The 25,204-nt window shown below is 39.0% G+C and overlaps 1 protein-coding gene across 1 annotated transcript in view; it reads right to left on the minus strand.

The window, feature by feature from the left end:
* ACSL1 (acyl-CoA synthetase long chain family member 1) overlaps window positions 1-25,204 on the minus strand; it is a 38,132-nt gene that overhangs the window by 8,188 nt on the left and 4,740 nt on the right. Inside the window, exons 2-13 of the mRNA XM_071432202.1 lie at window positions 20,735-20,962; window positions 14,696-14,810; window positions 14,261-14,325; window positions 12,923-13,024; window positions 9,228-9,327; window positions 8,882-9,060; window positions 6,125-6,157; window positions 5,896-5,947; window positions 5,049-5,122; window positions 4,226-4,303; window positions 1,808-1,942; window positions 118-252 (exon numbers count right to left, since the gene is read on the minus strand). Of these exons, the coding sequence (XP_071288303.1) occupies window positions 118-252; window positions 1,808-1,942; window positions 4,226-4,303; window positions 5,049-5,122; window positions 5,896-5,947; window positions 6,125-6,157; window positions 8,882-9,060; window positions 9,228-9,327; window positions 12,923-13,024; window positions 14,261-14,325; window positions 14,696-14,810; window positions 20,735-20,929 (1,263 nt within the window). The 5' untranslated portion in view covers window positions 20,930-20,962. The remainder of the gene's footprint in view (window positions 1-117; window positions 253-1,807; window positions 1,943-4,225; window positions 4,304-5,048; window positions 5,123-5,895; window positions 5,948-6,124; window positions 6,158-8,881; window positions 9,061-9,227; window positions 9,328-12,922; window positions 13,025-14,260; window positions 14,326-14,695; window positions 14,811-20,734; window positions 20,963-25,204) is intronic.

The following is a 25,204-nucleotide window of genomic DNA, read 5'->3' on the forward strand; positions in this document are numbered from 1 at the left end:
GATTTTTACTCTGAGTAGCCAGGTAGTCTTAACTCAGTGAAAAAGCCATAGCAAATTGTAAGTATTGGTATGAAATCCACCAATTGCAAAGTTTAACGCAGAGGCTTTCAAGCATACCTGTATTTTACGGAAGATGACTTTATCCCAGAAACTGTTATTTCTAACTATACCACTTCTGAGTTCTGCTTCTTTCCTCTTGGAAGCAAAGTCCAGCAGCCACCTCTTTATTGAGGAATCTGCCTGCCCAAAAATCTATTAAGAAAGATGAACTATGGTTAGAATTCTCATAGACTACCATTCCCTTTTTCTAACATATGCATGCATAGAGACTCCTAACAGTGAAAACCAAACAAATTAAAACAACTTTTATTGATAGGCATCTTAATTCTAGTAAGAAATACTTGTGAATTTTTATTTTGATCTCAGTTCAAGAATTGAAATCAGCACTTAAATTCTTGATATGCATCAAACTGTGTGATGTTGTTTCAATGCATAATTTCTTCATTAACATGTATGAATGAAAATGGTTTACTTCTCTTTTCTAGTATCACCAAAATCCAAATTGAGCATAATCCTCAGCATTTTCTGAAAAGAACCCTACCATAATACATAATGTAAAACATGGTGTTGTGAGCAGATGCAGGTCACTTCAGAAATACCAAATGGAGATCTGTCTTGCATATACAAATTTGCCCTTTAGATCACTTTTCAAAGTCTCCTTCTAGTTGTTCTTAGGAAGGCAGAGAGCAGGCTCAATAGCAAGCCAAACATTAGTACATTCATTTGGAGGGAGGAAGACTCAGCATTATGACTGAAATGACTGCAGCATTATGCCCCCCTGCTATGGCAATTCCCCAACCTGCCAGCTTCACATGCTAGGTCACTGCAAGGGTGGGTGAGGTGGAAGCCTCAGGGCAGCAGACTAAAGAAGCAAGAGGAAATCATGAGAACAAAGTCCCAAGCTTTGACTGTGCTTCTCCAATTCCAGTAGAGAATGTGTGAGCAGAATAAGGAGCTACATTTTAAGTACTAAAAGCTAGTCTCAGGTTTTCCTCCCCTCCAAATGGACTCCCTAGCCAAACAGAACCTTGTCTCTAGCCTCATGATCGGAGAAATTTCCTGGCTAAGACAGCATAGACAGCTCTGCCATTTCTTTAGCAGTCATAGGATTTATTATATCCTTTAGCTCCCCTGGTTGTACCCTAAAAGGAGTCAGTCACCCATATGCAAAAGGCCAGTTAAAATCTGAAGCTCAGGAAAGAATCTACTTCCAAATTCCCATCTCAGTTAACTGTGAGCAGGCACGCAGCACACACAGGAGAGTGAGGCTACAGACACCTCCCCAGCACTCCCAATTGGCTGGTTTACAGTTCTCCCAGCTAGAACAGACTCTGGCTGCCATGTAGGAAATTTGTCTGTGTCCATGCAAACGCAGGCAAACACCTGACCTTGCTTTGCAAATTCCACTCCGTGAGTCAGACGCTAAAAGTGTGGCATGCAGATGCCAAGCCTCATTTTCGTGTTGTAGACTAGACTTAAATAACTTGCTCAGAGCAAACACTAAGTCCTGAATCAAGATAGAGAGAATCAAGTCCCCTAGTCAGACTTTTCAACACTAGTATTGCTGCCTGAAAGTGTTTTAATGCAACTAGTACTATTCTCTGCATTTTCAGCTCTCTTTTAGAAAGAGATGCACACATTTGTTAGCATGCCAATTTAATATCCCAGACACAGCAGTTACTCCTACTCTGGCAGCAGAAACTTTATGGAGTCTCTTAAAAGCCTGCACTCATGCCTGTAGACTTACCTTGTCAAACATTCTGTTCAACAGTCTTGGTACTACAGGAAATACAGTTGGCTGCAGTGTTTTTAGGTCATCCATGAGGAGTCTGATATCCCCTTGAAAGAATCCTATCCGGGCTCCATGGCACAGAACCACACACTGTTAGAAAAAAGTAAACACTCTGAAAACACAGGAGGTACAATGTGTTCCAGCTCTGTATGTATGACAGTCCTATGCAGTGTGGATTGACCTTAAACCCTCTCAACTTCTGGAGTAGCTTTGCAGCATTCTCACACTAAGACAGCATTAGAAAGATCAAGTAGCAAGACACATCTGGTGTACACAAACCACACTTTCAAGCTTAGCACAAAAGCCTCTATCCAAAAAGGGCAGTTGGTCAAATAAGGTAATGCTGGTGACTCAAGAGCTAGCAAAAGACTGAAAAGGAGAACTTCTCCATTTGAAATAATTAGCAAGCTTGTTTAAAAATATTAGACTTGTTTGTCCCCTGCTTTATACCTAGAAATTCTGCATTTACAGTCCACACATGCTATTTTACTAGGCCAGTGAGGATTTCTGCCTACTTGCTACTTCATTTCCAATCCCTGCACTCTGGTTTTCCTTCTCATTTCACAGGACTGATATGAGCAGAGGACTTGTTCTTGATCAAGATGCTCTTCAGAAGATTCTAGCAGAGCCAGAGCTTATCTCTGTATCACTTCAAACTCACATAAAGGTAGGCAGACTAAATCCTGTTATGTTCAATATTTTCTGTCTGGAAGCTAGAAGACTAGGAGTTTCACCACCTACTTTACACACCTCACTTTATTTTCCTACATTATTAGTGTTTAACATCTCTCTTCTCCCTTGTGTTTATACCTATCTGCTTTTCCTTCATTCCCTACTATCCATCCTCTTATTTACAGCATGAGACACGCTAAAGTGTCACTTTTCCCCCACCTATATTTTACCACCATCTGCTAAATGCAGCAAATATCAGTCTTTATGGACTGAGCAGCAACTGCCTTTAGTAAGCAGGAACAGTATAATTGTCAAGCCAAGTTCATTGACCCTCTAACTTCCACATGATGCCAAAACCAAGGAAAATCAACTTTAAAACAGGACTGTAAAGACTGGTTCTCACAGAGCCTGTGTTCATATCTACCCCAAACAGCAAGAAATCTTTTCTACTTTCTACCAATAATGTCTTGGTTAATTTCCTTATGTAGTTATGCCACCTATTTTGTACAGGCAGAGAAATACTGCAATCCAAACACTCTTTTAATTTTTTCTTTTAAAATGAAAGTTCCTATCCTGTTTCTACTGCATAATCAAGAGCAGAGCTGTTTGCATGTTCTGGTGCAAGACAGGGAAGTAGAACAGACATGGAGGTGTAACTGATATTAAGGTGACCAGGAAGAAAAAGTGCTGAATGCCCAAAGGCACCTGTAGACCTCAGTTGTGTACTATTCCAAATCTTTGTAGCATATACAGACACACATATACACATATATACACACACACAGACAGACACATATGAATATAGACATTTTTACTTATATATATACACACACAGACTTTCTACAGAAAACTTAGGATTCCTAATGGAAGTCATACAACAATTTCTGGCTTCATATGCATTTTTCATGCTTGCATGGATGCTCCCTCTATAAAACTTCAACATATGTATTTGCAATCTCACCTGAGGAAGAGGTGTTAATTTAACTTCAGTAAGTGCAGTAATTAATACATGAACTTCTTACATCCTGTAGAGGCACAATTGCAGGAATTGCATCCATTCAATAATGAAAAGCACCCAAAATGGGCCCAAAGGTCTTCAAGACTGCCAGCATTAAGACAACTGCAGCCATTTCATTCTCAAAAATTAAGCCTCAGATTTTGCTACATGGTAAAACAAGTGATCCAAGAGAACTTCAAAGTTTGTCATTGACATGGCTTTAAAAGCCACTTCCATTTCCTAGAAGAAAATTACCCTGAAACAAAATCCCTTCTTTACTGAAATTTCTTGGAAGAAATGGTGAATTTAACTTAAAATTAGTTTTGTGTAAGCAAACAGAATCCCTCCTTATAAAATAAATTTTTGAAGTTTGCAGACTAAAGAACGGCATGGATTTTTAATAATGCATTAATTATACTGGAGGGAATTTCTAGGCAGTGTAAATGTGCTAAGGGATTGCCTCATGTTCTAGTAAACCAGTTTCTAATTAACCCTAGCTCTAAGGTTAATGTTTATATTCTGGGATGAAAACCAATTGTCTAGAGCTCACAATGTACTGTTTATGGGACACTGCTTTCCTGAACCTTATTTCAAGCTTTCACACACATTTACAAGAGTCAAGAAGGAAGAGCATATTTCACCTGGATGCATTCTGTAAGAGAAGTAAGCTTCTCAGTAATTTAGTACAACAAACAGATGCTTACCTCAACAATTCTCTCAAACATATGAGCCAGGGGCAGGAATGATATCAGCACATCATCAGAAGAAGGCATAAACGATTTCTGGAAGTGTTAGCAAAAGTTTAGTTCTCATTGAGTCTATTTTGCCCAAGTTAAACACAACAGTAAAATCTAGCTCTAGAACACAGCCTCTACTTTAGTTTTGCTTGTAATGAAGCGGCATTGTTTTTTTTTTTATTAAAGACTACAGCAATGACTTTCTAGCATGAGTAAAGACACACAGCAGAAAGAATAATCTTTTAGAGTTGAGTATAGTGACCAGATTATTACAACTTATCATTCATAGAATTCTGAAAAGAAATAAATTCTGATATAAACCACAGAGCTCCATTACATATATTGGGAGAGTAGGGGTAGCACTGGTTTGAAAAAATATACTTTCATCTAAGATTAGGAAGTTTGTTTACCTTATTTACCCCAAGGTCAATATCAAAAGTACCTTACATGAGCTAATTGTGAGACCAGTTGCTTAATTTAGAAACAGTACTCCTTGCATTAATGAGAAACACACTGTAAGCCCATGGCAGAATGTAATCTACATTCACATCAGGATCATTGTACCACTTTGGTTACATCAGAACAGATGGGAAATCTGTTGGGTTCTTGACCCTGGCAGAACAGCCAATAAACATTGACTTCTGACTAGTGGACACAGAGTGCTGTCAAGTAACATTTTCACTTGGATCTTACTAAAGCTTAAGACCAAAGTTAGAGATTTCAATGTTTGTTTTACTCATGAGATTATTTCTCTTCAAGCAAGTCCACAATGTTTATATTTTCAGTTTACCTCTGTAGTTTTCATAAAAGCTGAAGCATTGCTGACTATGTTTTGATGAGTGATCATAGCTCCTTTAGGGTTTCCTAAGGAAAGAGGACATCAGGATTCAACAGTGAAATTCAGATCCTTGAAGTTAAGGTAGCAGTGGCAAAACTAATGTGATAACATTCTTTGATACTAATACACTTCTTTGTGTATCAACTAAACAAAACACTGTCAAGAACAGCTGGCAGCAGTTAAGTAATCAGTTTATGATGAAGTCTTATAACTCTTTAAGGAGCTCAAAACTTAAGAAATCATCACATTTTTTGATATCTCTCACTCAAAATTCAACTCTTCTGTGAAGATGCAGCTATCAAATCCAGATTAATTTCTGTTCTCACATCTGTTTTAAAAATATAGCTTGCTGCTGTATTCTTTCCTTATGCTCCATGCCAGTGGGTATGAACTTCACAAATGTCAAGTGAGTGACATCTAGACGGTCTGTTTTGGTCTTACAGCAAGGTTCTTAGACCCATGGAACAATTTTGCTGATAAAGTACAAAAAAACCACTATGGAAGAATTGATAGTCTGAAGTCTGATGCAGAGCCCTTATTGTTATGTAAATATAAATTCATTATTTGTTTCTAAACCCAAAAACATTAACACCTCTACCCCCCAAGACTGCAACTCTGTATTAATAAACAGGAAAAAAAAATTAAAAATCCAAGGGAACTTTACTGTAACACTACCCCAGCTACTACTTGCCAAAAAGGTGCAGCAGCAGGGGGAAATCTTGGAGGGGAAGTAGGAGGGCATCTGAATTAATTTTGCACATACAGAGTAATAAATTCCACATAATGCAACAAGGTGTACCTGTTGTTCCACTGGTGAAACAGATGACTGCTAGATCTTCTGGCTTTGGAGGCTACAAGAGTTAAGAAAGTATTAGTATGGTTAAGACAGCAAGGGAAAGTATTTTCCTGGACAAAACATCAGGGTACTAGTGTTATTTCTGAGCTATGAGAGATGGGGAGATTTGCTAGCTTGATCTAAAGAATGCTTACCAGCTTCACATTGTCACTTGAACCAATTTCACACTTACCATAGGTTTTTGCCTGTGTGCTCTTCCTAGCTCCTGCAGAAAGGAGAAGAGAGAGAGAAAGTGTAGACATAAACATGTAGCTTTCTTGCTTTAAATTTACCAAACATTACTAAATACCATAATACTTCATTATTTAGACTCTCTGCTAAGGCATTTTAACTTGTTTAGCAACCCAGTGCAGCAATCCCTACCCATGGCTGGAGGCTGGATGGGAACCAGATCTTTAAGGTTCCTTCCAACCAAAACATTAGGTGATTCTCTGGTTAATGTAAGAGTAACAAAAGCTTTAAAGCACATTTCAAAAATACATAGAATAACTACCATGTTCTACAAATGAAAAAGTGATAAATTATCTAAAACTCACAAGGCTTTCTCCAGCTAATGAACTAGAAGTCATTAGGGAAGCTCAAGGTTATGATAAGACAGACAATCAATCAATCCTATACCTCATGGAGATGTGCCACCAACAATTATTGGTTAAATGAAGGAAGACATTGGTGGTTTGAACTCCTTCTATACAGGAGGAGTTCATCCAGAACCCTTCTTCCTCCTTAGTTATTCAGACCTGACCACTGATGTCAGGGTTCTTCAGGCAAAAGGGAAAGGACACCAAAACAATCCTTTTACCACCAAGAGTATAACAAATAAGAGGAAACATTTGCAAGTCAATGTTTAGTATCTATGAGCTTTAAAGTTTCAAACCAAGACTTACTACTGTCATGCCTCTTTAAAACTAGAAACAATACTACCTTAAGGGCTTATGCAAATTAAAGAGGTCCTTCTGTTAAGTATAACCTTGGAAGAAGGGTATGTTTGAGGACAGACATCAACTTCACCACTGCCTTTACATTCCAATTGCATAATAACAGCATATTCATTCCTTTGAACCCTAGAGTTCTTTAGTATCATGTACCTCTAAGATTTATCCAAGGAGGTTTAAGACAAAGGGAATGTCTGGAAAGACAGTTAACATTCCCATACCTGTAGGCTTGCCTTTTTGAAAGGGTTCATTATGCAAAGATTTACCACTATGGCAACATAGCTGTCTGCTCAAAACAGCACCTCCACTTGATTTACGACCACAAGCTCAGTACCTCCCTACAACCTGCTTTGAGTAAAATCTGGGATTTACTGAATATACAGCTGAAGTCTCCAGACACTTGTTTTGATCTCTTACAACAAAACTCCACCATCTCTTCCCATTAAAGAGCCATTTATTTACTCAGCTACAAGTAACCACATGATACATATTGGGCATCAGAAACTACGCTGATGGCTTCTAGGGCATACGCAGCAGAACAGTTCACATAACCCATGCACAGCTGAGCAAGAAACTCAAGCCAGAAATCCAGAAAACAACTACTCAAAGCTAGAAATAGTCATTCTAGTCTAAGCTCCTAAACAGCTCATAGTTACCTTTCAGGAGACACTCTAAGTCTCTAACCCCTTAAAAAAAAAAAAGTGACAAAACTTTCCTGTTCATGGAAGGACTACTACAATTATTTAAGCTTGCCTCTAACTTCTTGTCAGAGATTTAAACAAAAGGCTCTTGGAACACCTATTACTTAACACTTGATGTTTGCATTAATGAAATAAGAGCTATATACTACTACTGAACATCACTACTTATGCATACAAACATCTTTTGTAAAGGCAACATTTACCCTCAGTTTTGTTTTTCCATAGCTAGAAGATCCAGTGGAAAGCATCTTCCTCTGTCAAAAACTGCAGTTCAGCTCAAGGAAAGAATCTCATTTTATTCTAACAACTTACAGTTTGGCCATTCTTTTTTAAGTTTAATCCAACCCTTTGGCCAGTGAACTGTAAGCAATTTAACTTGAGCTCTACTTCATATTTTTAGCCCTGTTTTAACCTGGCACTCTTAATGAGGCCAGTTTGCCAGTCAGTCTTTTGAAAGAAGGTGTGCTGACATTGTTGTATCTTTACCAGAAGGTGGCCCTAATAACATAGCTGTCTTAACTGCTATGAAAACAAGTTGAGTGAAATGAGGCATTTCACACCAGTTACTGACACCTGCACAAGACAAGTACATTTATCTAGAGATAGTCAAAGCCTAGTGAGCCAAGCCTTCATCAGAACTACATCTGAAACCAGGCTAAACCAAATTTCATAATCTCAGAGCAAACATATACAACATGCAATTTGATCCTGGAAGAACATTCTCCAAATGAGTGAAGTTATGAAATAAACTTGCATAAGAGATCTACACACACAAAAACTACATGCAAAACCAAGACTTGACATCAGGTGGTTAATTAAAATGATTGCTACTTTCAAAGCCTGAAAGTTCATTCCCCTGTATCACCATAACCTTATCCTTATAAGAGGTTGACTGACATGTTCCTTCTCCCCCAGAAAACATCTTGTAGATTCAGTGTACAGGGAAAAGTGCCATTTTTCAGAAGACCAAAGCCTACACAGGCTCTCCTTGAAATAAGAATTTCTGAAATATTAGTCACAGCATATAATTATCACATTATGCTTCACATGGGCAAGCCTTAACACTGAGATCTAGTCTTCAGTCTTGGACTACATTAATAAGCTTTCATGCTGTCATCTTGGTATATCCACTTTTATACTTTGAGCATTGTGAAATACCATTAGCAAGTTCTTTTCTTCCTATTATTTTTTATATTTTTGAGTAAACTTCAATCCAAGAGATAGTTAAGGATTTTGAAACTAATCCATGGCAAGCAAACAGGATTAAAGCAAGTTAAGCAGGTGAAGCATTCTTACCTCTATTTCTCTCATGCTGAAGACTTCCACACCACACTTTTTACCACGTTCCACAAGATCCGCATCAAAAGAATCCATGATAACAATGGTGTTGAGTATTGGAGTTTCTCCCTTTTCCACACTGGTTAGCAGAAGTCTGGCCTTGTCAGGTTTGTCACAGAAAACCAATGACAAGTCAGCTGATGAAAAAGAACTATATTATCAACATGACAAGTTCAGTTTAGACTAGATCCATATGTACTTCAGTATGTTGCAATGGAAGGCTTTTCTGAAGAAGGCTACAGTTCTGCCCTCACTCAGCTCTGCCATCACATATTCAGTTGCTGAGCTACTGAAAGTGTCCTACCTTTGTTCACAATGTATGTAATAGCTTCAGCCCCCAGTGTATCATAGAGTGGCACCACCACCATGGAGAATGCATAGCATGCCTGTTCAATGATGACCCACTGCACAAAGAGAAGAGATGAAAGTCACAATGTTTTGCTTATTGTTACAGACCTCCAAGAATGATTAATTTTAAAAATCTAACAAGAAGGCTAATAGGACACAGCTCACATGGACAAGTCTTTTTAGAAAGTGGCAGTTTTTATGGTTTTTTCACTTTGAATACCTACTCAATTTTTATCTGTGTAAGGAAGAAAAAATCCCCAAATAAGAAAGAGCTCTAGGAAAGAATCCAATAAAATTCAACCCTATCCCTAAAAGTAATATTAAGGACTTTTGAAAAAAGCAGTTAACATTAACTGTCTCCTTAGTTTACCTACTAACAGAAAGACTTTGAGCAAGAGTACTGTACTTTTTATTGGGTTAATGTTATTGAGGTAGGCAAAGCTTTTAATTTCCCTTATTACCATGAATCAGTGAAGGACTCACTTATGTCTTGACCACACATTAAATTTATATACACACAGTATTCTTACCCCTACATTATGCACATCTCATTTGATGGTCAGACATGCAACACATGCAAATAAAGTAAAAGTCCTTTGGAAAGTCAGCATCAGAAAGTTTCTTAGCATTTCTCAAGACTAACCATTCTTCTTTATAGGAAGACTTCTATTAAAAAAATGCAATTACATCCCTGCAAGCTGCAGTAAGACGGATTTACCTGCTAACGAGTATAGTACTCAATAAACATAATGAATATTGCAGCCTTATGATGTGTTATGCGAGTTATGCTTTACAGCCAGCCTATTTTCATCCAAAGTATCATTAAGGTAAGGCAGTAATACAATTCCTTTTTTCTGATAGTAACTCTTGGGTGTAGTTTGTAACCAACTAGCTACACCAAAATACAGAATAGCATGCAGCTTCTCAAATAGGAACCTCCAGACACGTGAAAAGGTGAGCAGAACTAAAACATTTCTGATTTTCCCATCAAATACTGACAAAAACTCTCAGTACCTTTAGTCAGTTCCAATGACAGGAAGAAAACAGCATGCATCTTGAAAACTTAACAGAACTTACAATTCAACAAGACTTGCACTAACAAGGGTGTTTCCTTTACCCTCCCTCAAACTGTTACACTTTCCAGGGCTTTTCAGGACTAGCAGCTACCTCCCCCCCTTATGATGACAAGTTTAAGCATGATTCAGCTGATTATTCCATAAAATATCTAATAGAGACTATGTCAAAGTTGCCAAATCTCAGTTTTACAAACTGTTTATTAGGGGCTAGTTTCCCAAAGTACTCTATTGATTCAGACAGCCTTAAATATAGGAAATTTTTCTGACAGCATTCATGCAATGGGCAAGTTGTACACCTCTTGTCCAAAAAGACTTCTTATAAAACTAGTGCAATGCCAGCTAACAGGTAGCTAGACTTTCCTTAAGACATGACACATACAGGTAAGTCTAAGCAGGCACATTTATAATAGCCATGAAAGGGTCCGCTGAATAGTTCTTGCTAAATGGCATCATCCAGGACATGTGAAAAGGGAACAACTGGGCTGCTGTTCATCAGCCAGAAGTCTAGGAGTTATTTTAATAGGGTGGGGGCCTACTACAAAGACTTCAGAAGTGGCACACAGCCATAAAAGCTTCTTGTTGCAGCCTCCAACAACTCTTGCACATCACTCTCAACAGTACAACCAGCATCTTTATTTTCTGGGCTACCAAGACAATTTTTCCATTTTGCATCTAAAATTATGAGTAAATGTAAATATCAAACCATGACACTCAAGTTCTCTCAAAGCCCAAACAAGCAACTAGTACTAAATATAGACAGTCAGACTTTTAGTTTCTTTTCTGACATGGTTCTGATCTTCTGTTAGGAAAACCATACTTCATTGTTGTGTTTTCTCTCAATCAAAACAAAACCCCCCCACTTCCAAAAGAGATGACTGTTTTCCAGGAACTCAAAGTAATACTTTTATTTACAAATCCAAGTTTTGGTTTTGCTAGGATTTTCCCCATTAGGGGATTTCCCCAGCAGCTGTTCCCTGCAATAACAAATGTGAGTAATTTCACACAAAAAAAATCTTCACATATTCTCCTGTCTGGATTAGTGATTATGACTGGTAAGTCACACACCCATCCAGTAGTTTTGAGCAGGGAAAATCCCAGATTTGAAATTGCTGGTTAAAAAAAAAATCTTTTAATCTCATTCCTGACCCAACTCAAAGCAATACAACTTAAGAATTTCATTTCTGCAATCAGAAAGAGCAAAACTTCATGCTCTCCTTCAGAAACACCCTAACCCAGCAGAGACCATGCAGTCTTAGCTCTCTAGAGAAACAATTCAAATGGGCACAACAAAAATATGTCTCCCTTTTTTACTTCTGGTTCATCATGTTGTATGCACAGGAAGCTGAACTGTGGAGTCTGTAGCTCCATGTCATTTAACAGCTTCCTAACTGAATATATTCCAGCCTTCTTTATTACAGAAATAAATCTACAGCTGTGAGAAATAGAATTCCTTCAGGAAAACCCAAGAGCTCGGGAGTTTCTTAGGGTGTAGCCTGAGAGAGAAAGAAGGAAGCCACAGTCACTTGTCATACAGCTTGCATTTTAGTGACAACAAGAGACCATGACACTGATAGAACTTTAACCCTGTCAGAACTGTGCATGTCCTTTGATAATGGCAAACAAACAGGAGTGTTTAATTAAGAGGGACAGCATCCTTTTGATAAAGGGTAAGAAGCAGTCCCCTGTCTTAATACCCCCAGGTCTACACTGAACTAGCTCAGTGCAGCAAGTACTAGCTCAAACTACTAAACACAAATCTAGATTAGAGAAATTCAGTCCTATAAAACAGATTTAATAAATAAGTCTGGAGAACATATACTTACTGAATATTTCATCATTTTTTAGAAAGGGGAATCTAGAACCACTTATGGGTTAAAATGGATAGGCACTATCAACCTGAATATCCCCATGGCTGTCTCAGGTGACTTTTCATTGTGCCACTTTCAGTCTTTTTACCCCTTTTTATTAAATTAATTTCCAATTTTTGCCTTCAGCAGCAGTTTTCCCCTTCCAGAATCTTTGTTCCCAGGGCCTCTGGCAGAAACAAGAATTATCACCTTAATACATTTTTGTCCAAACATTTAATCACTAACTGTTCCTCGGTGTTTTAAGTTTAAACACCTCCTTGTAATTTCCTGTCCCTTTCAACTGTCTAGGTTGTCCAATGTTACTTTTAAAGGGAAACTAAGCAGTGTTTACATTCACTAAGAACTACATTCACTAGCTATTAAACAAGCCACCTCTATAACATGGAAACAAGGTAATTAGTTAAGTTCTTTTGAATGCCCTGATTTTTTTTTCTGCTCTCTAGCCTTCTTCATTTAGCTCTAGGGGCAAAAAAACAAAAAAAAACCCCAACCAAAACACAACAATATATGACATTATGTCAACTACTAGTTTTGGTTCTTAGGCAAAAGGTGCCATGTCTATAGGTCATGGGTCTACAATGTCAGTCTTTAGGCTTTTCCTAACACCAAATAGGCTCTCAGTAGGGAAATACACTGACAAGAGAGAAAGGAGTAGGCCCTTTTAGTAACAGCCAGACCACAAATACACAAAATGTTAGTTTAATTACCTCAGGTCTGTTTTGTGAAAAGATTCCTATGTACTGAACATGAGATGGTTTGAAGCCTCGGTGCAGTAATGCAGAACCCACATACTCAGCTCTGTCTGAAACCTGGAGGGGCAAAAAAGAGGGAGAACAAAAATAAATAAGAGCAAGCTCATAATTGCTAACTCTCCTCAACAATTTTTAACTGGTATGAATGAGAGAGAAGTTTTTTAGGTTATTTTGGATGCCCTCCGTGACTCTGATAACCTAAACATGGCAGTGCCATTACATGGCACTGATTGTAATTATTACACTTGCACTCAATATGCAGCAGAAGAAACACTTGATCCAGTCAAACTTGAGAGTGTTAAGTATAAATTTAGAGGTTCAGCACACAAACACAGAAAAGGCTGTTTTGCTGTATGTGTGTTAAACCCAAGAAGTGATCCTGGAATGATTAAACATAATATTTCTGTTTAATCACAAGCATTACATACACCCCTCCTTTTACTTCATTCAATGCCTATGGGAGTAGCATTTCTCCCTTCAAAAAACAATAGAACAAGGAGCCAAAACCCACTTAGTTCTATTAACAAAGCTTGGGAAGGCAATTTTCTAAATTCTTTTTGTATAACACATGACTTGAAACCATGTTAGTCACATGACCCCAAAAGCAAAGCTTTAATAAAAGAGGTATGCCTAACAAATTCACAGCAAAGTCACCTTGGGAAAAAAGTGAGGTCTGTTGCACACAGAAGGTGTTTAATGACCTTAACAGTATGCAATAGGCAAGGTTTATGCAAATTTGAAGACCAACTGATTAAATCAGGAACAACCTAAGTGTGCACAGCTGTTAATGGAGATTTGCATACAGATATTTTCAGGGATCAAGAAGCAGAATGCTGCTAGTTAGAAGCACATCTGCTAGCACCCTATACAGCTGTCATTCAGACTATGGAGACAAGGTGTCAGGAAGCCCAAACATCACCTGTAGACAGAACTCCTGGTGTAAAGTGAGCCTCTTTGAAGCAAGCACAGTCTGAGTCCCTGAACATTACTTCAAAGCTTCTGCTTTGCCCAAGTTCTAAACAATTCAGCATTGAGATGCCAAGATAACAGTTTTATTTCAGAGTTGTTTGGGGTTCACAAAACAGGTGCAGGAGGTGCTCTTCTTTCTCTCTCTCTCGCACATATTTAAGGCTGTTCCTTTAAGACACTGTAATAGGAACTAGCACCTTTCTGCAATATTCTGCTACTACTTTAAAACATATAAATAATTCAAATTTGTTATATCACATTACTGGATGTTGTATCAATGGTCTCAGCAAACAAAAGCAAGTCTAGCACTAAGAGACTACTTACTTCTTTATAGGAGATCCATTCATATGGCTGGTTTGGTTTTCTAAAACCAAGACATGGACCATTATCTAAAAAAAAAAAAGAAATAGTCACTCAAAATTCAACCCCAACTCCTCTGTTCTGACACCACTCTTGGTGCTAAGCCCCTAGTTTCTCAGCAGACACTTTCAGATGAAAAATGGGTTTTTTTCAGGGGTGCAGGGAAGGAAGCCGAGAAAGACAGAAGCTACAAATTTTAGGCCAAGGAATACAGCACTGACTTTATTCACAGAACTCTGTTTCACAAAATAGCAGTTTAATTTGTCCTCAAGAAAATTCACATCCAATACATCCATCATATTGCTAGACAGAGACCCCCTATGCCCAGCTGCATTTCAAAAGAGTTCAAATATGTAGTTCCTGACATATTTAAAATATTATCTTTAATTTTAGACTTACTTGATACTTGTAAACCCCTTTGGAAAATATCATAAGCTGTTCTCACATCATCATAGTAGTAGGACAACAGTTCGTTGCTGCTGAGAAGAGCGGACCTTCGAGCATGCTCACCGCCCTAAGAAAGGCAAGCAGAAAGGTCAGACACCCTTGGTGGCTTGAAGGAATATTCTTCTTGAGAGAACTTGAGAGCTATGCAAGGTTTTCCAGGACATTGTTTCAAGAGTCAAACTGCTCCCTACATTACCAAAAACCTGCCAGGCAAAATCTTATTCCCCAGCTACCTATGATAGCACAGAACAAATGAGAATAGTAAAGTCTAACAAGGGGCATTTTGTCAAAAGCACTTCCTTAACAAATATTTTACTCCATTAGTGCAATATAGACCATAATTAATTTCATCCAGCTTCCTAAATCCAGCCTCAGAGCAGTCTAGACAGAATATTAATGGTGCAATCCCAATATATTTTTCTAATTAAGATGACAGAACACAATCACACTTCAATTATGTGGTTTCAAACCCTAAATGATTTTAAGCATGGTCACCAATGCTCTAAACAAGTGTTCTCATAAGCAAAATACTCTGTTCCAGATAGAGTCCTTTAATCCAATTAAAAGTTGCATCTTACAAAAAAGATTTATTTAAATGCAGTCAAGGCAATACTATCTTGAAAATTGAAATCACCATTTTTAAGCTATTGAGCACTTAGAGAAGCTAAAATTGGAAGTCAATACAAGAATCTAATAATTCAGATATAACACTGCCTTTTCTAGAGTGACTGATTAAATAATCTCATTTTATAGAGAGCAATCAAGTTTCACAAACTACAATTATGCAATTACTATTAGGCCACAGTTCTTAATTAGTCTTGTTATGATGACAGACACCTACAAGCAAGTTTTTATCAGGAACAGCCCAGCTGGTTAACCAGAGGGTCTTGAGTAAACACTGCGTAAGATTTTCTCTATCAGTGTAATCAATTTCTGGCTCTTTCAGAAAGTCAAACCCTAGACAATTCAGGCACAGATTTAGTTAGTCTATCCTCCACAACTAAAATTTCTTCAGATGCAGTCATAGGTTCTTCTCCTGTTTTCAAAGTATCCTGGAAGACCAGACACCCCCTGTTCATGTATAAGCTAGATAAATACAGGTTTGTGTACAGAAGATGTCATATTACCCATGTCTGTAGAAATCAGCTAGCACACAAAAGGCACAGAGAGGAAAAATATTTTTACACTAAAACAAGCCTAACTTGTTTTAGCAAAACAGTATGAGTAATGCAGAGCTTGCCACTCCTTTGACAGTAAGCAGAAACATACACTGTGAACATGACCCAGAACAAGTTAATGAGTGGCTTACCTCTAAAACTTCGTAACATTAGAATTCAAGAGTCTACTTGCTCTCAGACCAACATCTACTCTACAGGAAATTAACAGATCACTAGTACATGTCTCTGCCCGGAAAAAAAAGCAAGACTGCTTGCTTTATTTCACTGGGTTCTCAGATCTTGGATAATCAAGGTCATCTTATAGGTTTTCCCAGTGTTGCCACTCTGGAGCTAATCTAAGAAAGCTCACACAATGTAGTTTGTTGCCATGGCCACACGTAACATCAACAAGTGCAGTGTATCACATGTACCACGTCTGACGTGCTATAATTCCCACATCAGGTGAAATAAAATAGCCTAAGCCATTCCTCAGCAAGAGGAGTCAAGAAGTATTTGCTTCTCCTCATGTGGGCTACTACTGTTTTGTTTACATGCCCTATTACACAGCACCACAAAAGCAACTTTTTCAGGGCCTGAGGCACTAACAAAATTTTAATAGGAGTTATCAGACAGTACACTGCTTAGATACAAGACTGATAGCACTGTCCTTCTGAAAAAAGAGGAACTCTCTAACAGACTGCTGTTGAAAAGTTCCCATTGGTTCTTATAAGTTTTCAGTAAGGGAAAACAATCAACTTTCAGTTTTGCTTACTTTGGTCTTTTTCTTATAGTAAAGTAGAATTAACTAGATTTTCAACAGTCTTAGAATAAAAGTTTTTCAGTAAAACATCCATCTCCTTGTGTGAAGGCCATAGGGAGTTCAACATTATTGATGCAGTGAAATACTCCCAAGTATGTTGAAGGTCAAACCAGGAGCATAATGCAAGGTCTAAACTTACTCATCTACTATAAGCAATAGATCTCATCTACATTTTGCTTGAAAGCATCAAGAACGACTGTTTTAAGATCTAGTCCAAACAGTCTTTTATCCAGAATGTTTGTGCAGTATGAGGGAAAGTTCTGTTCGCATAAAACTTTTTAAAAAAATCACTGGTCATTACTACCAGGTATCTGAATCCCAGGACTGGAATGTTTGGCTGACTTCACACAGGTTAGTTTGAATGGCATCTAATAGGTCTGTCCAGTAAAAAGATAAGCAGTCAAAAGGGTTGCCAGTTTTAATAACTGTTCTTAAAATAGCCAGGCAATAAAATCTGATTAATTTGAGAACAGAATCTAGTTACTTGTGTAAAGCAGCCCTTGCAGCAGCTCAGGGACTTGAAGAAATTACCCTACTGCACATCAAGTGCTAGTTATTAAGTAAAACCTTGGCATTGGTTAAAAATAGCAGCATCTGAAGGAAACAGATTTATTCTACAACAGAGTGTATATTACCCTATCAAGGCCTATTCAGGTCATATAAAGTAACTGCTTTTGTTCAAGCCATGGGTTTGACACAGGGTTCTTAGGATTAGCAGTAATGTCAAAGCATGCTGAAGACTCCACCATGCCTCAGAGATGAGAGAAATTTCCCTTCACCTGGGAGGGAGAGTATACTAGCAAGTGGTGCTTAGGTCACCAACATACTTATTCTGAGCAGCAAGTAGGACAAACCAGAGTTTTCAAACCAGCCATGTAGTTCTAAGTATGCTATTCCTTACAAAAGCATACAGCACCTAAAACTGATCATTCATAGAGAGATAAGCACATGTATAATCAAGTGATTCTTGAAAGACAAGGCATACTAGAATTCTGGTAATGGATCAGAAAAACATAAGAAGACTTAAAAAGTTTTCATGAGTTGAATACTTCTCTCCATATTTGAATATTTTTTCTTAAGGGAACAAAAAAGCCAGTCAAATCCAGTCCTACTTCTAGAAAATACTGACATCCTAATATTTATTTCTATCCTATTCTTCTACATAGCATAAGTTGGGACAAATAAAAGTTTTTAAAGCAAGAGTTAATATATTTGACAGCCATACACCTGCACACAAAATCAAAGCCAAAGTTACTCAGCTGTTAGTCACCAGTGGAAGGAAAGCAATCTACAGGCAGACAGATCCAGATGTGGATGACATCCCTGGAAGTGTTGAAGGCCAGGCTGACAGGGGCTCTGGGCAACCTGGTCTAGTGCAATGTATCCCTGCCACTTCAGTAACTCTTTGCACTCGTTTTCAATTATGTGTGCAATCTTTTTGCTCATCCAGGGATTGTTAAAATGGGTCATAGGGTGCTGGCCTACCAAATCAAAATTTCGGAGAGATGGGAAGTGACCTGGAACAACAGTAAATAGGATCTTCTTTCTCCCATATGAAGTTATGAAGATACAATATCAAAACATGTAGAAACCCTACTCCAGTCAATGACCTCACTTATTTCCTTGGCATCTAACAAACTTAAGTCACAAGTAAGAATTATGTAGAAGCTTATTTCTAGCTCAAATTTTCTGTAAATGAACTAGCAGACTAGATAGTAAAACAGTAGTAAAGAGGCATTGCCTTCTGACATGTCTTTTTTGGAGCAACTGCTCAGGCTTTTAAAATCGTATTGTTCAGGCAGAAAAAATGTTTAGACAATTTCAGAGCAGTATTTGATTTTTTCCCCCCTGTAGAAGACAACCCACCTTAACATATACATAGGAAAATTGAGTATATGAAGTTAAATTTTAAGCAAAATGTAGTGAGAACCTGAATCCTGAGCACTGTAATGAAGTCTTGTCACTGTTATAGGAGTAGTAATTCCAACATACACTTGAAACTTGATTCAAAGCATACATTCTCATTTGATTACCATTTTAAACATTATAAATAGTTCATTATTAATGGAAACAAAACTGGACAGATCTTACTCATTTCAAGATATTCTCCAAGTTTGAGCTCTTATCACTGCAACATGCTAACACATTCAGGTGTTTTTATTTAAGTCCAACAAGTATTTAGCCCATTAAAACACATTTTCTAAAGAGGCAGTGAAAAGTAATACTGTTATACCTATCTTGCTCTGATCAGAGAGCCAATTAGTGTAATTGGATCAATGATGCATTAAGTAGCTTAGTGAAGTCTCATACTGCCAAACAATGATTTCAATCTCAGAATCCAACAGTGACAAGTAATTTAACTTGAAGAAGTAAAGGCAGTGAACTGAGACTGCTGTCAAGAGTCTCCAGCAAATAAGCATTTGTCATGGGATTTATGGACAGCTAAAAGCTACTGTCTTACCATCTTAAAATGCAATGCCCCCCAAAAGTCTGCTGAAGTCTACACTGCCTAATGAGGCACTCCACAGCTGGAAAACTTGCACTGCTAGCTCATTCCAGCAACCAAGATGTGCTGGTTTACAAGACTACTCTACCTGTTGTCTACACGTCTGCTGACAGACTTGGAAAATCTCACCATGAAGTGAGATCTAACTCCTAGATCCTTACTCTACACACTGCTTGAACATAGGTGTTTTTTGGCAATTATCACATTGCAACTGCGTTTTGTTTCCCTTTTGTGTACTACTCATAGCAGACCATTATGTGCTACAGTAACGTGATGCATCCCTACACTTGCTGCATGCTCCACTGAGATGATCAGGAAATAAACTGAATGGAGGGGCCAACTAATGTGTCATTCTTCAAACACAATAAAACATTGAAGAAAGTGCCCAATTTGAAGTAATGACAGGAGTTTGCTAGAGTTCATGAAGTTGACCTACTCTGCCACATTTGTTTACATCAGTTTGTAATCATATCTGGTCTTAAGCACAGAAGTCATGTTAATTTCATTTGATACAGGACAACCAGATGCAGTCTATCCATGCAGAAGAATGTAGTGTAAAGGGAGACTTGAGTTCCAAGTATATATGTATAAAAATCTATAGTAGTAGTCTCTAACATCAGTAAGGCAAGAAGCTGTCAGCTTTAAAATTCTACATTTTCTATTTATCTCCCTTAAAGATCACAACCTTCCAAAACTCCCCTTCCTCCAAAAGCAGAAAACACCTTGTCTCTCCTGAAGAAAGAGAACACTCTTGAAAGAACTAGTATTTGACTCTGTAGTGTGCAAGAGAATCAACAAAACCACAACACCCAAAAAAACGAGCCTTGCAATCTACTGTCTGTATTTGCTCAAAAAGCAACAGCTTCTCCCACTCAGACTATTTGACTTCACTTTTTAAAAGCCACCACCTAAAAGTAACTCTGCTTCTAAAATGTATAAGACAAAAGCTAAGCTAACATCCAGAGTTTAGCAGGTGGCTGGTTTAATTTCAACTTACTCTATGGCTGGGATCTTGGCAGACAAGTATTTCTTTCCACAGATCATCTGAGGACAATTAGTATCCCCCTCATGCTTGTAACACAATATAAAACCTCATGTGTCAGCTATTATACACTAAAAATAACAGAAGAGTTATTAGCCTATTCAGTATATACCAGTATAAATACTCTGACCCCAAGACCTAATTTAATAGGTCATCACGTGGCCAGAAATTGAAAACTACACTCTGCCAATTCTAATATGAACAAGTTTTATCACTAGTGAGATCAGAAGCTCAGTTGTCTCAGCAGAATCTTCTTCTCCTGTGATAAGTTATTTCCTCAGGCCTCAAGCTGGTTTTCATATTCAGAAAGCCAAAATAATGAGTTCAAGCCACATTTCAGAAATGTATTCTTCCCACACTACAGATTTAGAAACACCCTACTGTAAATCAAGTGTTTGGTCTCTCTCAATGCTGCATTTAGGGTTCAAATTTCAGTGAACTACAGCATCCATCAAGTGGCACTTACCTCTACTTCCACAGACTGCATTGCTAAATCACATGGTGGTTTTATTGCTTTTGGTCTTGTTGCATACCAGTAGGTTGTGAGGGCTGCAAAGGCACCGAAGCCCATCAGCGTGTTTGTCGGAAGGGTGCGCACATACTGCCTGACATCCCCGAGCTCTGGCATCCGTAGGTATCTGAACAACTCATGTGCTTGCATTGCAGTTCACTGCAGTTGTTCCAATGCTGGAATCTGTTGGTATGAAACAAAGTTGCACAAAAAAATCTGAAATGCACTTTTGATTCGCTGTTGCTGTAGGGCAGCGATGTATGCTTTGTCCTACTGGCTTCCCACTGTCAAAATAACCTGATCCGCCACTAGGCAGGCAATACCTTTAGAAATTTGTGCTGCAATTAAGTAGGCAAGCAGTTATTAGTTTATACTCCAGAAAAATAGGTGGGGCTGAGAAGAGGGAATTTCTTCAGGGTTTTAGTATTGCTTTCAGCAGAGACTGCACTCAAGTTTAAAAAAAAAATAAGACCTTTTGTTAAAGGACAGAATTTCACAAAGGTAAAATAGTTATTTGTAGAGTAGATGTACTGTAAGATTGTTTAAACAGTTAGTCATAAAGCAGGGAAGTCTGGGAAATGAAGGGCAGGGACATATGTTATCTTGCCTGCATGTAAAAGAGAGTATCCCAATCCTATAGGAGCATAGCAGGAGCACGATTTTTCCCTTCTTGAGTCCAGTAAAATAAACTCTTTTCTACTCTCCCGTTCAGATATGCACAGAAAGGTCAGTACAACAAGCTGCTTTCAAAGCCAATATCGTCCCATAGCTCCTCCATGGTACTTAGCAAGTTTCCTATTTCTCCCAGCACCATGCCAGTAATTTCTCTGATCATGAGGCAGACTACGGCAGTGGCAAATGAGGCCCACAGCAGCAGCACACAGCAATACAATCAAGCACAGGAAGCACATTTGATTTGTCACGTTCGCACAGAAGAAGAGCTGGAAGAGGCTGCTCCCTGCCAGCACTCACTGACACGGATATTCCACAGCAAGAACCAGCTGCAGAAAAAAAAAAAAAAAAGGGATTGCAGTCCGCTCAGCTGGTGCTCTCCTCTAGAGCCAAGGTCTCCCGGGACGTGTGTCACATGCCGAAGGGCCGGCCGATGCCCACTAGGGGAGAGGTGAGCGGGAGCAGCCGGCCCGCGCGGGGCCAATGGCAGCGGGCAGCGCTCACCCCACCGCGCTCAGGCCCCGGCACCGGCACGGCCGCCCGACACCCCGCCACGGCTGGCAGCGCTGCCCCGCCGGCCTGAAGAACAAAGAGATGTATTTACTTAGGTAATTTAGGTCCTAGCCTTTTCCTACGGACAACAGAATTAAACAAAGGTCCTGGAGAATGTCAAAAGAGATAGCTAACAGCTACAGTCATACTGTGTAAGGAGCCACCGCTGCAGGATGGTGACACATGAGAGACTCTGACACCCAAACGCGCAGAATTATAAGTTTCAAGACCAATTATACCAGGTTAACATTTCATATTTCTACAGGACAATCTCTAGTTTACAGTCTGACCTTGAAATCCTTAGTGCTGCAATCAGTTATTCAGCCAGACAACAGAAACGTGGTCTAGTTCACAAGAAGTCTAACCAGTATTTGGACACGATTTGCTAGAGACAGCAAAATAGTAATAAAATTAGTTCAAAGGGCCCATGCTTTCACAATGTTAACAGGACAGGCTGAAGCAAGGTCATGGATGGGGGCAGTCGGGATGGAGTCAAGTTCCATCTCTGGAACAGTCCTAGACCCATAGAGTAATCCCCAGGCAGCAAGCACTGCTCTCTCCCCCACACTTTTCTATTCTGGCACAGCCTTAGGGCACAGGGCTGCATCACCTTGACAGGCAGCACAGGGCCACTTCAGAAATGCCTTTTTGTTATTTGCACAGTGATATACTGCAGACTAAAATCAAAATCCACAACACATCAGGCTGTAACAATAGAAGGTAAAGATAACTGAATATATAAACAAGCTCTTCATCTTCCTTTTTTAAAAAAAATCAGTTATTGACTTAACAGTTATGATCACCATGCAGTTGCTTTTTATGCACCTAATCATGTTCATTAGCATTGCAGGTGTGAAAACTACTTCTTAAGTTTTACTGTACACAGATGAATAGTAAGAATAAAAAACCTCATACACCAACAAGGAAGTCTGGACTTAAAAGTTAATTTCACATTTATCATAGACACCACATTATAAAACTAGACAAGGGGGTGAAGTGGGTAATGGCTAAGAGCAAGCTTAGCTCTTTCCTCATCTCCACAATGAGCACCTTTAACTTTTAAAACTACTTTCCTGTCTGCATTAGTCATGAAGTGTCCTGCACACACTATGATTTAGGAATGCAACATAAATTGAATTACTCAAAAGGCTGTGATGCCTTTACAGGTAACAAGAACTGAAGCAAACATTTAATTCACACAACAGTCCCATTATAGTCAAGGATCAGCTATGATTTCAGCCTGGGTGAAGAGAAGAGATACACACCTCCGCTTTTCATTTCCTTGACCAGCTCTCTCTAGGGAAGTCTGCAATATAGAACTGCTCTTGAGCAGTTATACCACAAGTTATCAGGTACACAATGATACATTTTGCTGCTTATGTTTATATTGAGATAATATCTTATTATATCTCCTGCCTCATCCACACAAAAGATGAGGACACAGTTTTCTGCAAGACTAAGCCATTGCAAGCTTTAACACTATCTGTGAAGTCATATGAGCTCATCCTCTGCATTTAGGACAAAGCCAGATGTAACCAAGACAATAAATTTGCATTCTTAACATATGCATCCAAATATACCCCATCAAGAAAAGCAGCTTCAATGCCTTCAAGTCATCTCAGTATCTAGTTGGCTCATGCTCCAACATCATCGGACACCCTGGGTTTTTGTCATGACCAAGGAGAATGGTTTAGAGTCCTTACACTGAGATACAAAGATCCTCACAGTACAGCTTGCATTTAGCTTTCAGTTGTTTTCCTCAAGGAAGGGCCCAGCTAAGTTTGCTCACTCAAGGCAAGTAAAAAAAGCCACACTCTCTTCACAAATTCTAGTCCTGCAATTCTTTCTTACCAAGCAGGATCTGGAACACAAGGGACAGACTCAAACTAAGCCCCAGTGTGAGACACAGCTAAAGACCAAAAGGAAGGAGATGCCAAATGAAAAGTACCAGTCTGTAATACTCAGATTGCTACATGTAGGGGGGGAAAGAGCAGAATCAACATTTGAGGTCAAAATCACTTTTTTTTCAATGCAATCAGTAGACTTTGCTATGTTTTTTTTAAAGACCAGAAGGAAAGAAGTTTGGGTAATGAGACAAAACTGCTTCAGAGACGACTATCTGTCTTGACCACCTCCAAAGAAACAATTCCCCCAGTGCAGCCCAAAAAGGCATCCCTCTGCACTCACCATATCAATTTGGCTAAGGAGATCTGTACGTTTCAGACAAAGCCAGCTCTCTCTGCTCACACCCACCCACCCACCCTGCAGCACCCAAGACTCATTCTTTACAGCACAGCCAGTATCTCAAGGCAGCGACCCAAGCTGGCAGGGCTCTGCTGCTCTTTGCTGCTCCTACTCTGGGCATACAATGGTCTATTTACAGCGGGCAGCAGCCTGCCTATTGTCTGCCCATAGCCAGACATGGTTCGAGTGCAACAGAAGAGAACAGGAGAGCAGCCATGGCCTTCTGTATTGCAGAGAAAACAACCCCAAGAACCAATGGCCTTTCTTTCTCTCTGTGCTAATATTTAGATAAACAACACACTAGCACTGCCATAAAGGCAGGTCCATCACACAGTGTAAAAGAACAGGCTGTGCTATTTCTACAGCCTCTTGCAGGGAGGAGAAATCTACAAGACAAGCCGCCTATCTCTTATTATGAGCAATATAGCATTATGATGTTTTCATTATGATATGCTGCAACAGGGAACCAGCCACCCACATACCTTTGAGTTGTCCTGACAGCTACCTGCCACTGCAGTCTTTTTTGTACTTACTCTTACAGGTTACACTGCACAGCTCCCATGGATCTCTTTTTTTCTTAAGCCTTTCTCCACTCAGCCTTCAAAAGAACAAGTGCAGAATCATGTTCTAGCCCCTTTATTATGTATAACAAACCAGGTAGAACAAATAGCTTTGGCTACTAATCTGAGAAATCCTTTTGTCTGAATAGAATACATAATCCTAATCTCAGAGTGCATTTATAATCACCTTAAATTTGAGTCAGTCCACCCTGTCCTAGGTAACATGCTGCCACAACCCTTTCCACGCTAGCCAGGCAGTCACAAGGGAGGTGATCTGGCAAACACAATCTTTCTATATTATTCCTGATGCTAGTTCTCAACTAGATCAACTCATTTCAATGACCAGATAGCCATTAGCTCCCAGAAGGAAACACAACAGCACAGCTGGGGAAGAGGG

This window comes from Agelaius tricolor, unplaced genomic scaffold, assembly GCF_023055355.1.
Source record: "Agelaius tricolor isolate 1412-34295 unplaced genomic scaffold, bAgeTri1.0.p SCAF_8, whole genome shotgun sequence".
NCBI classification, from domain to species: Eukaryota; Metazoa; Chordata; class Aves; order Passeriformes; family Icteridae; genus Agelaius; species Agelaius tricolor.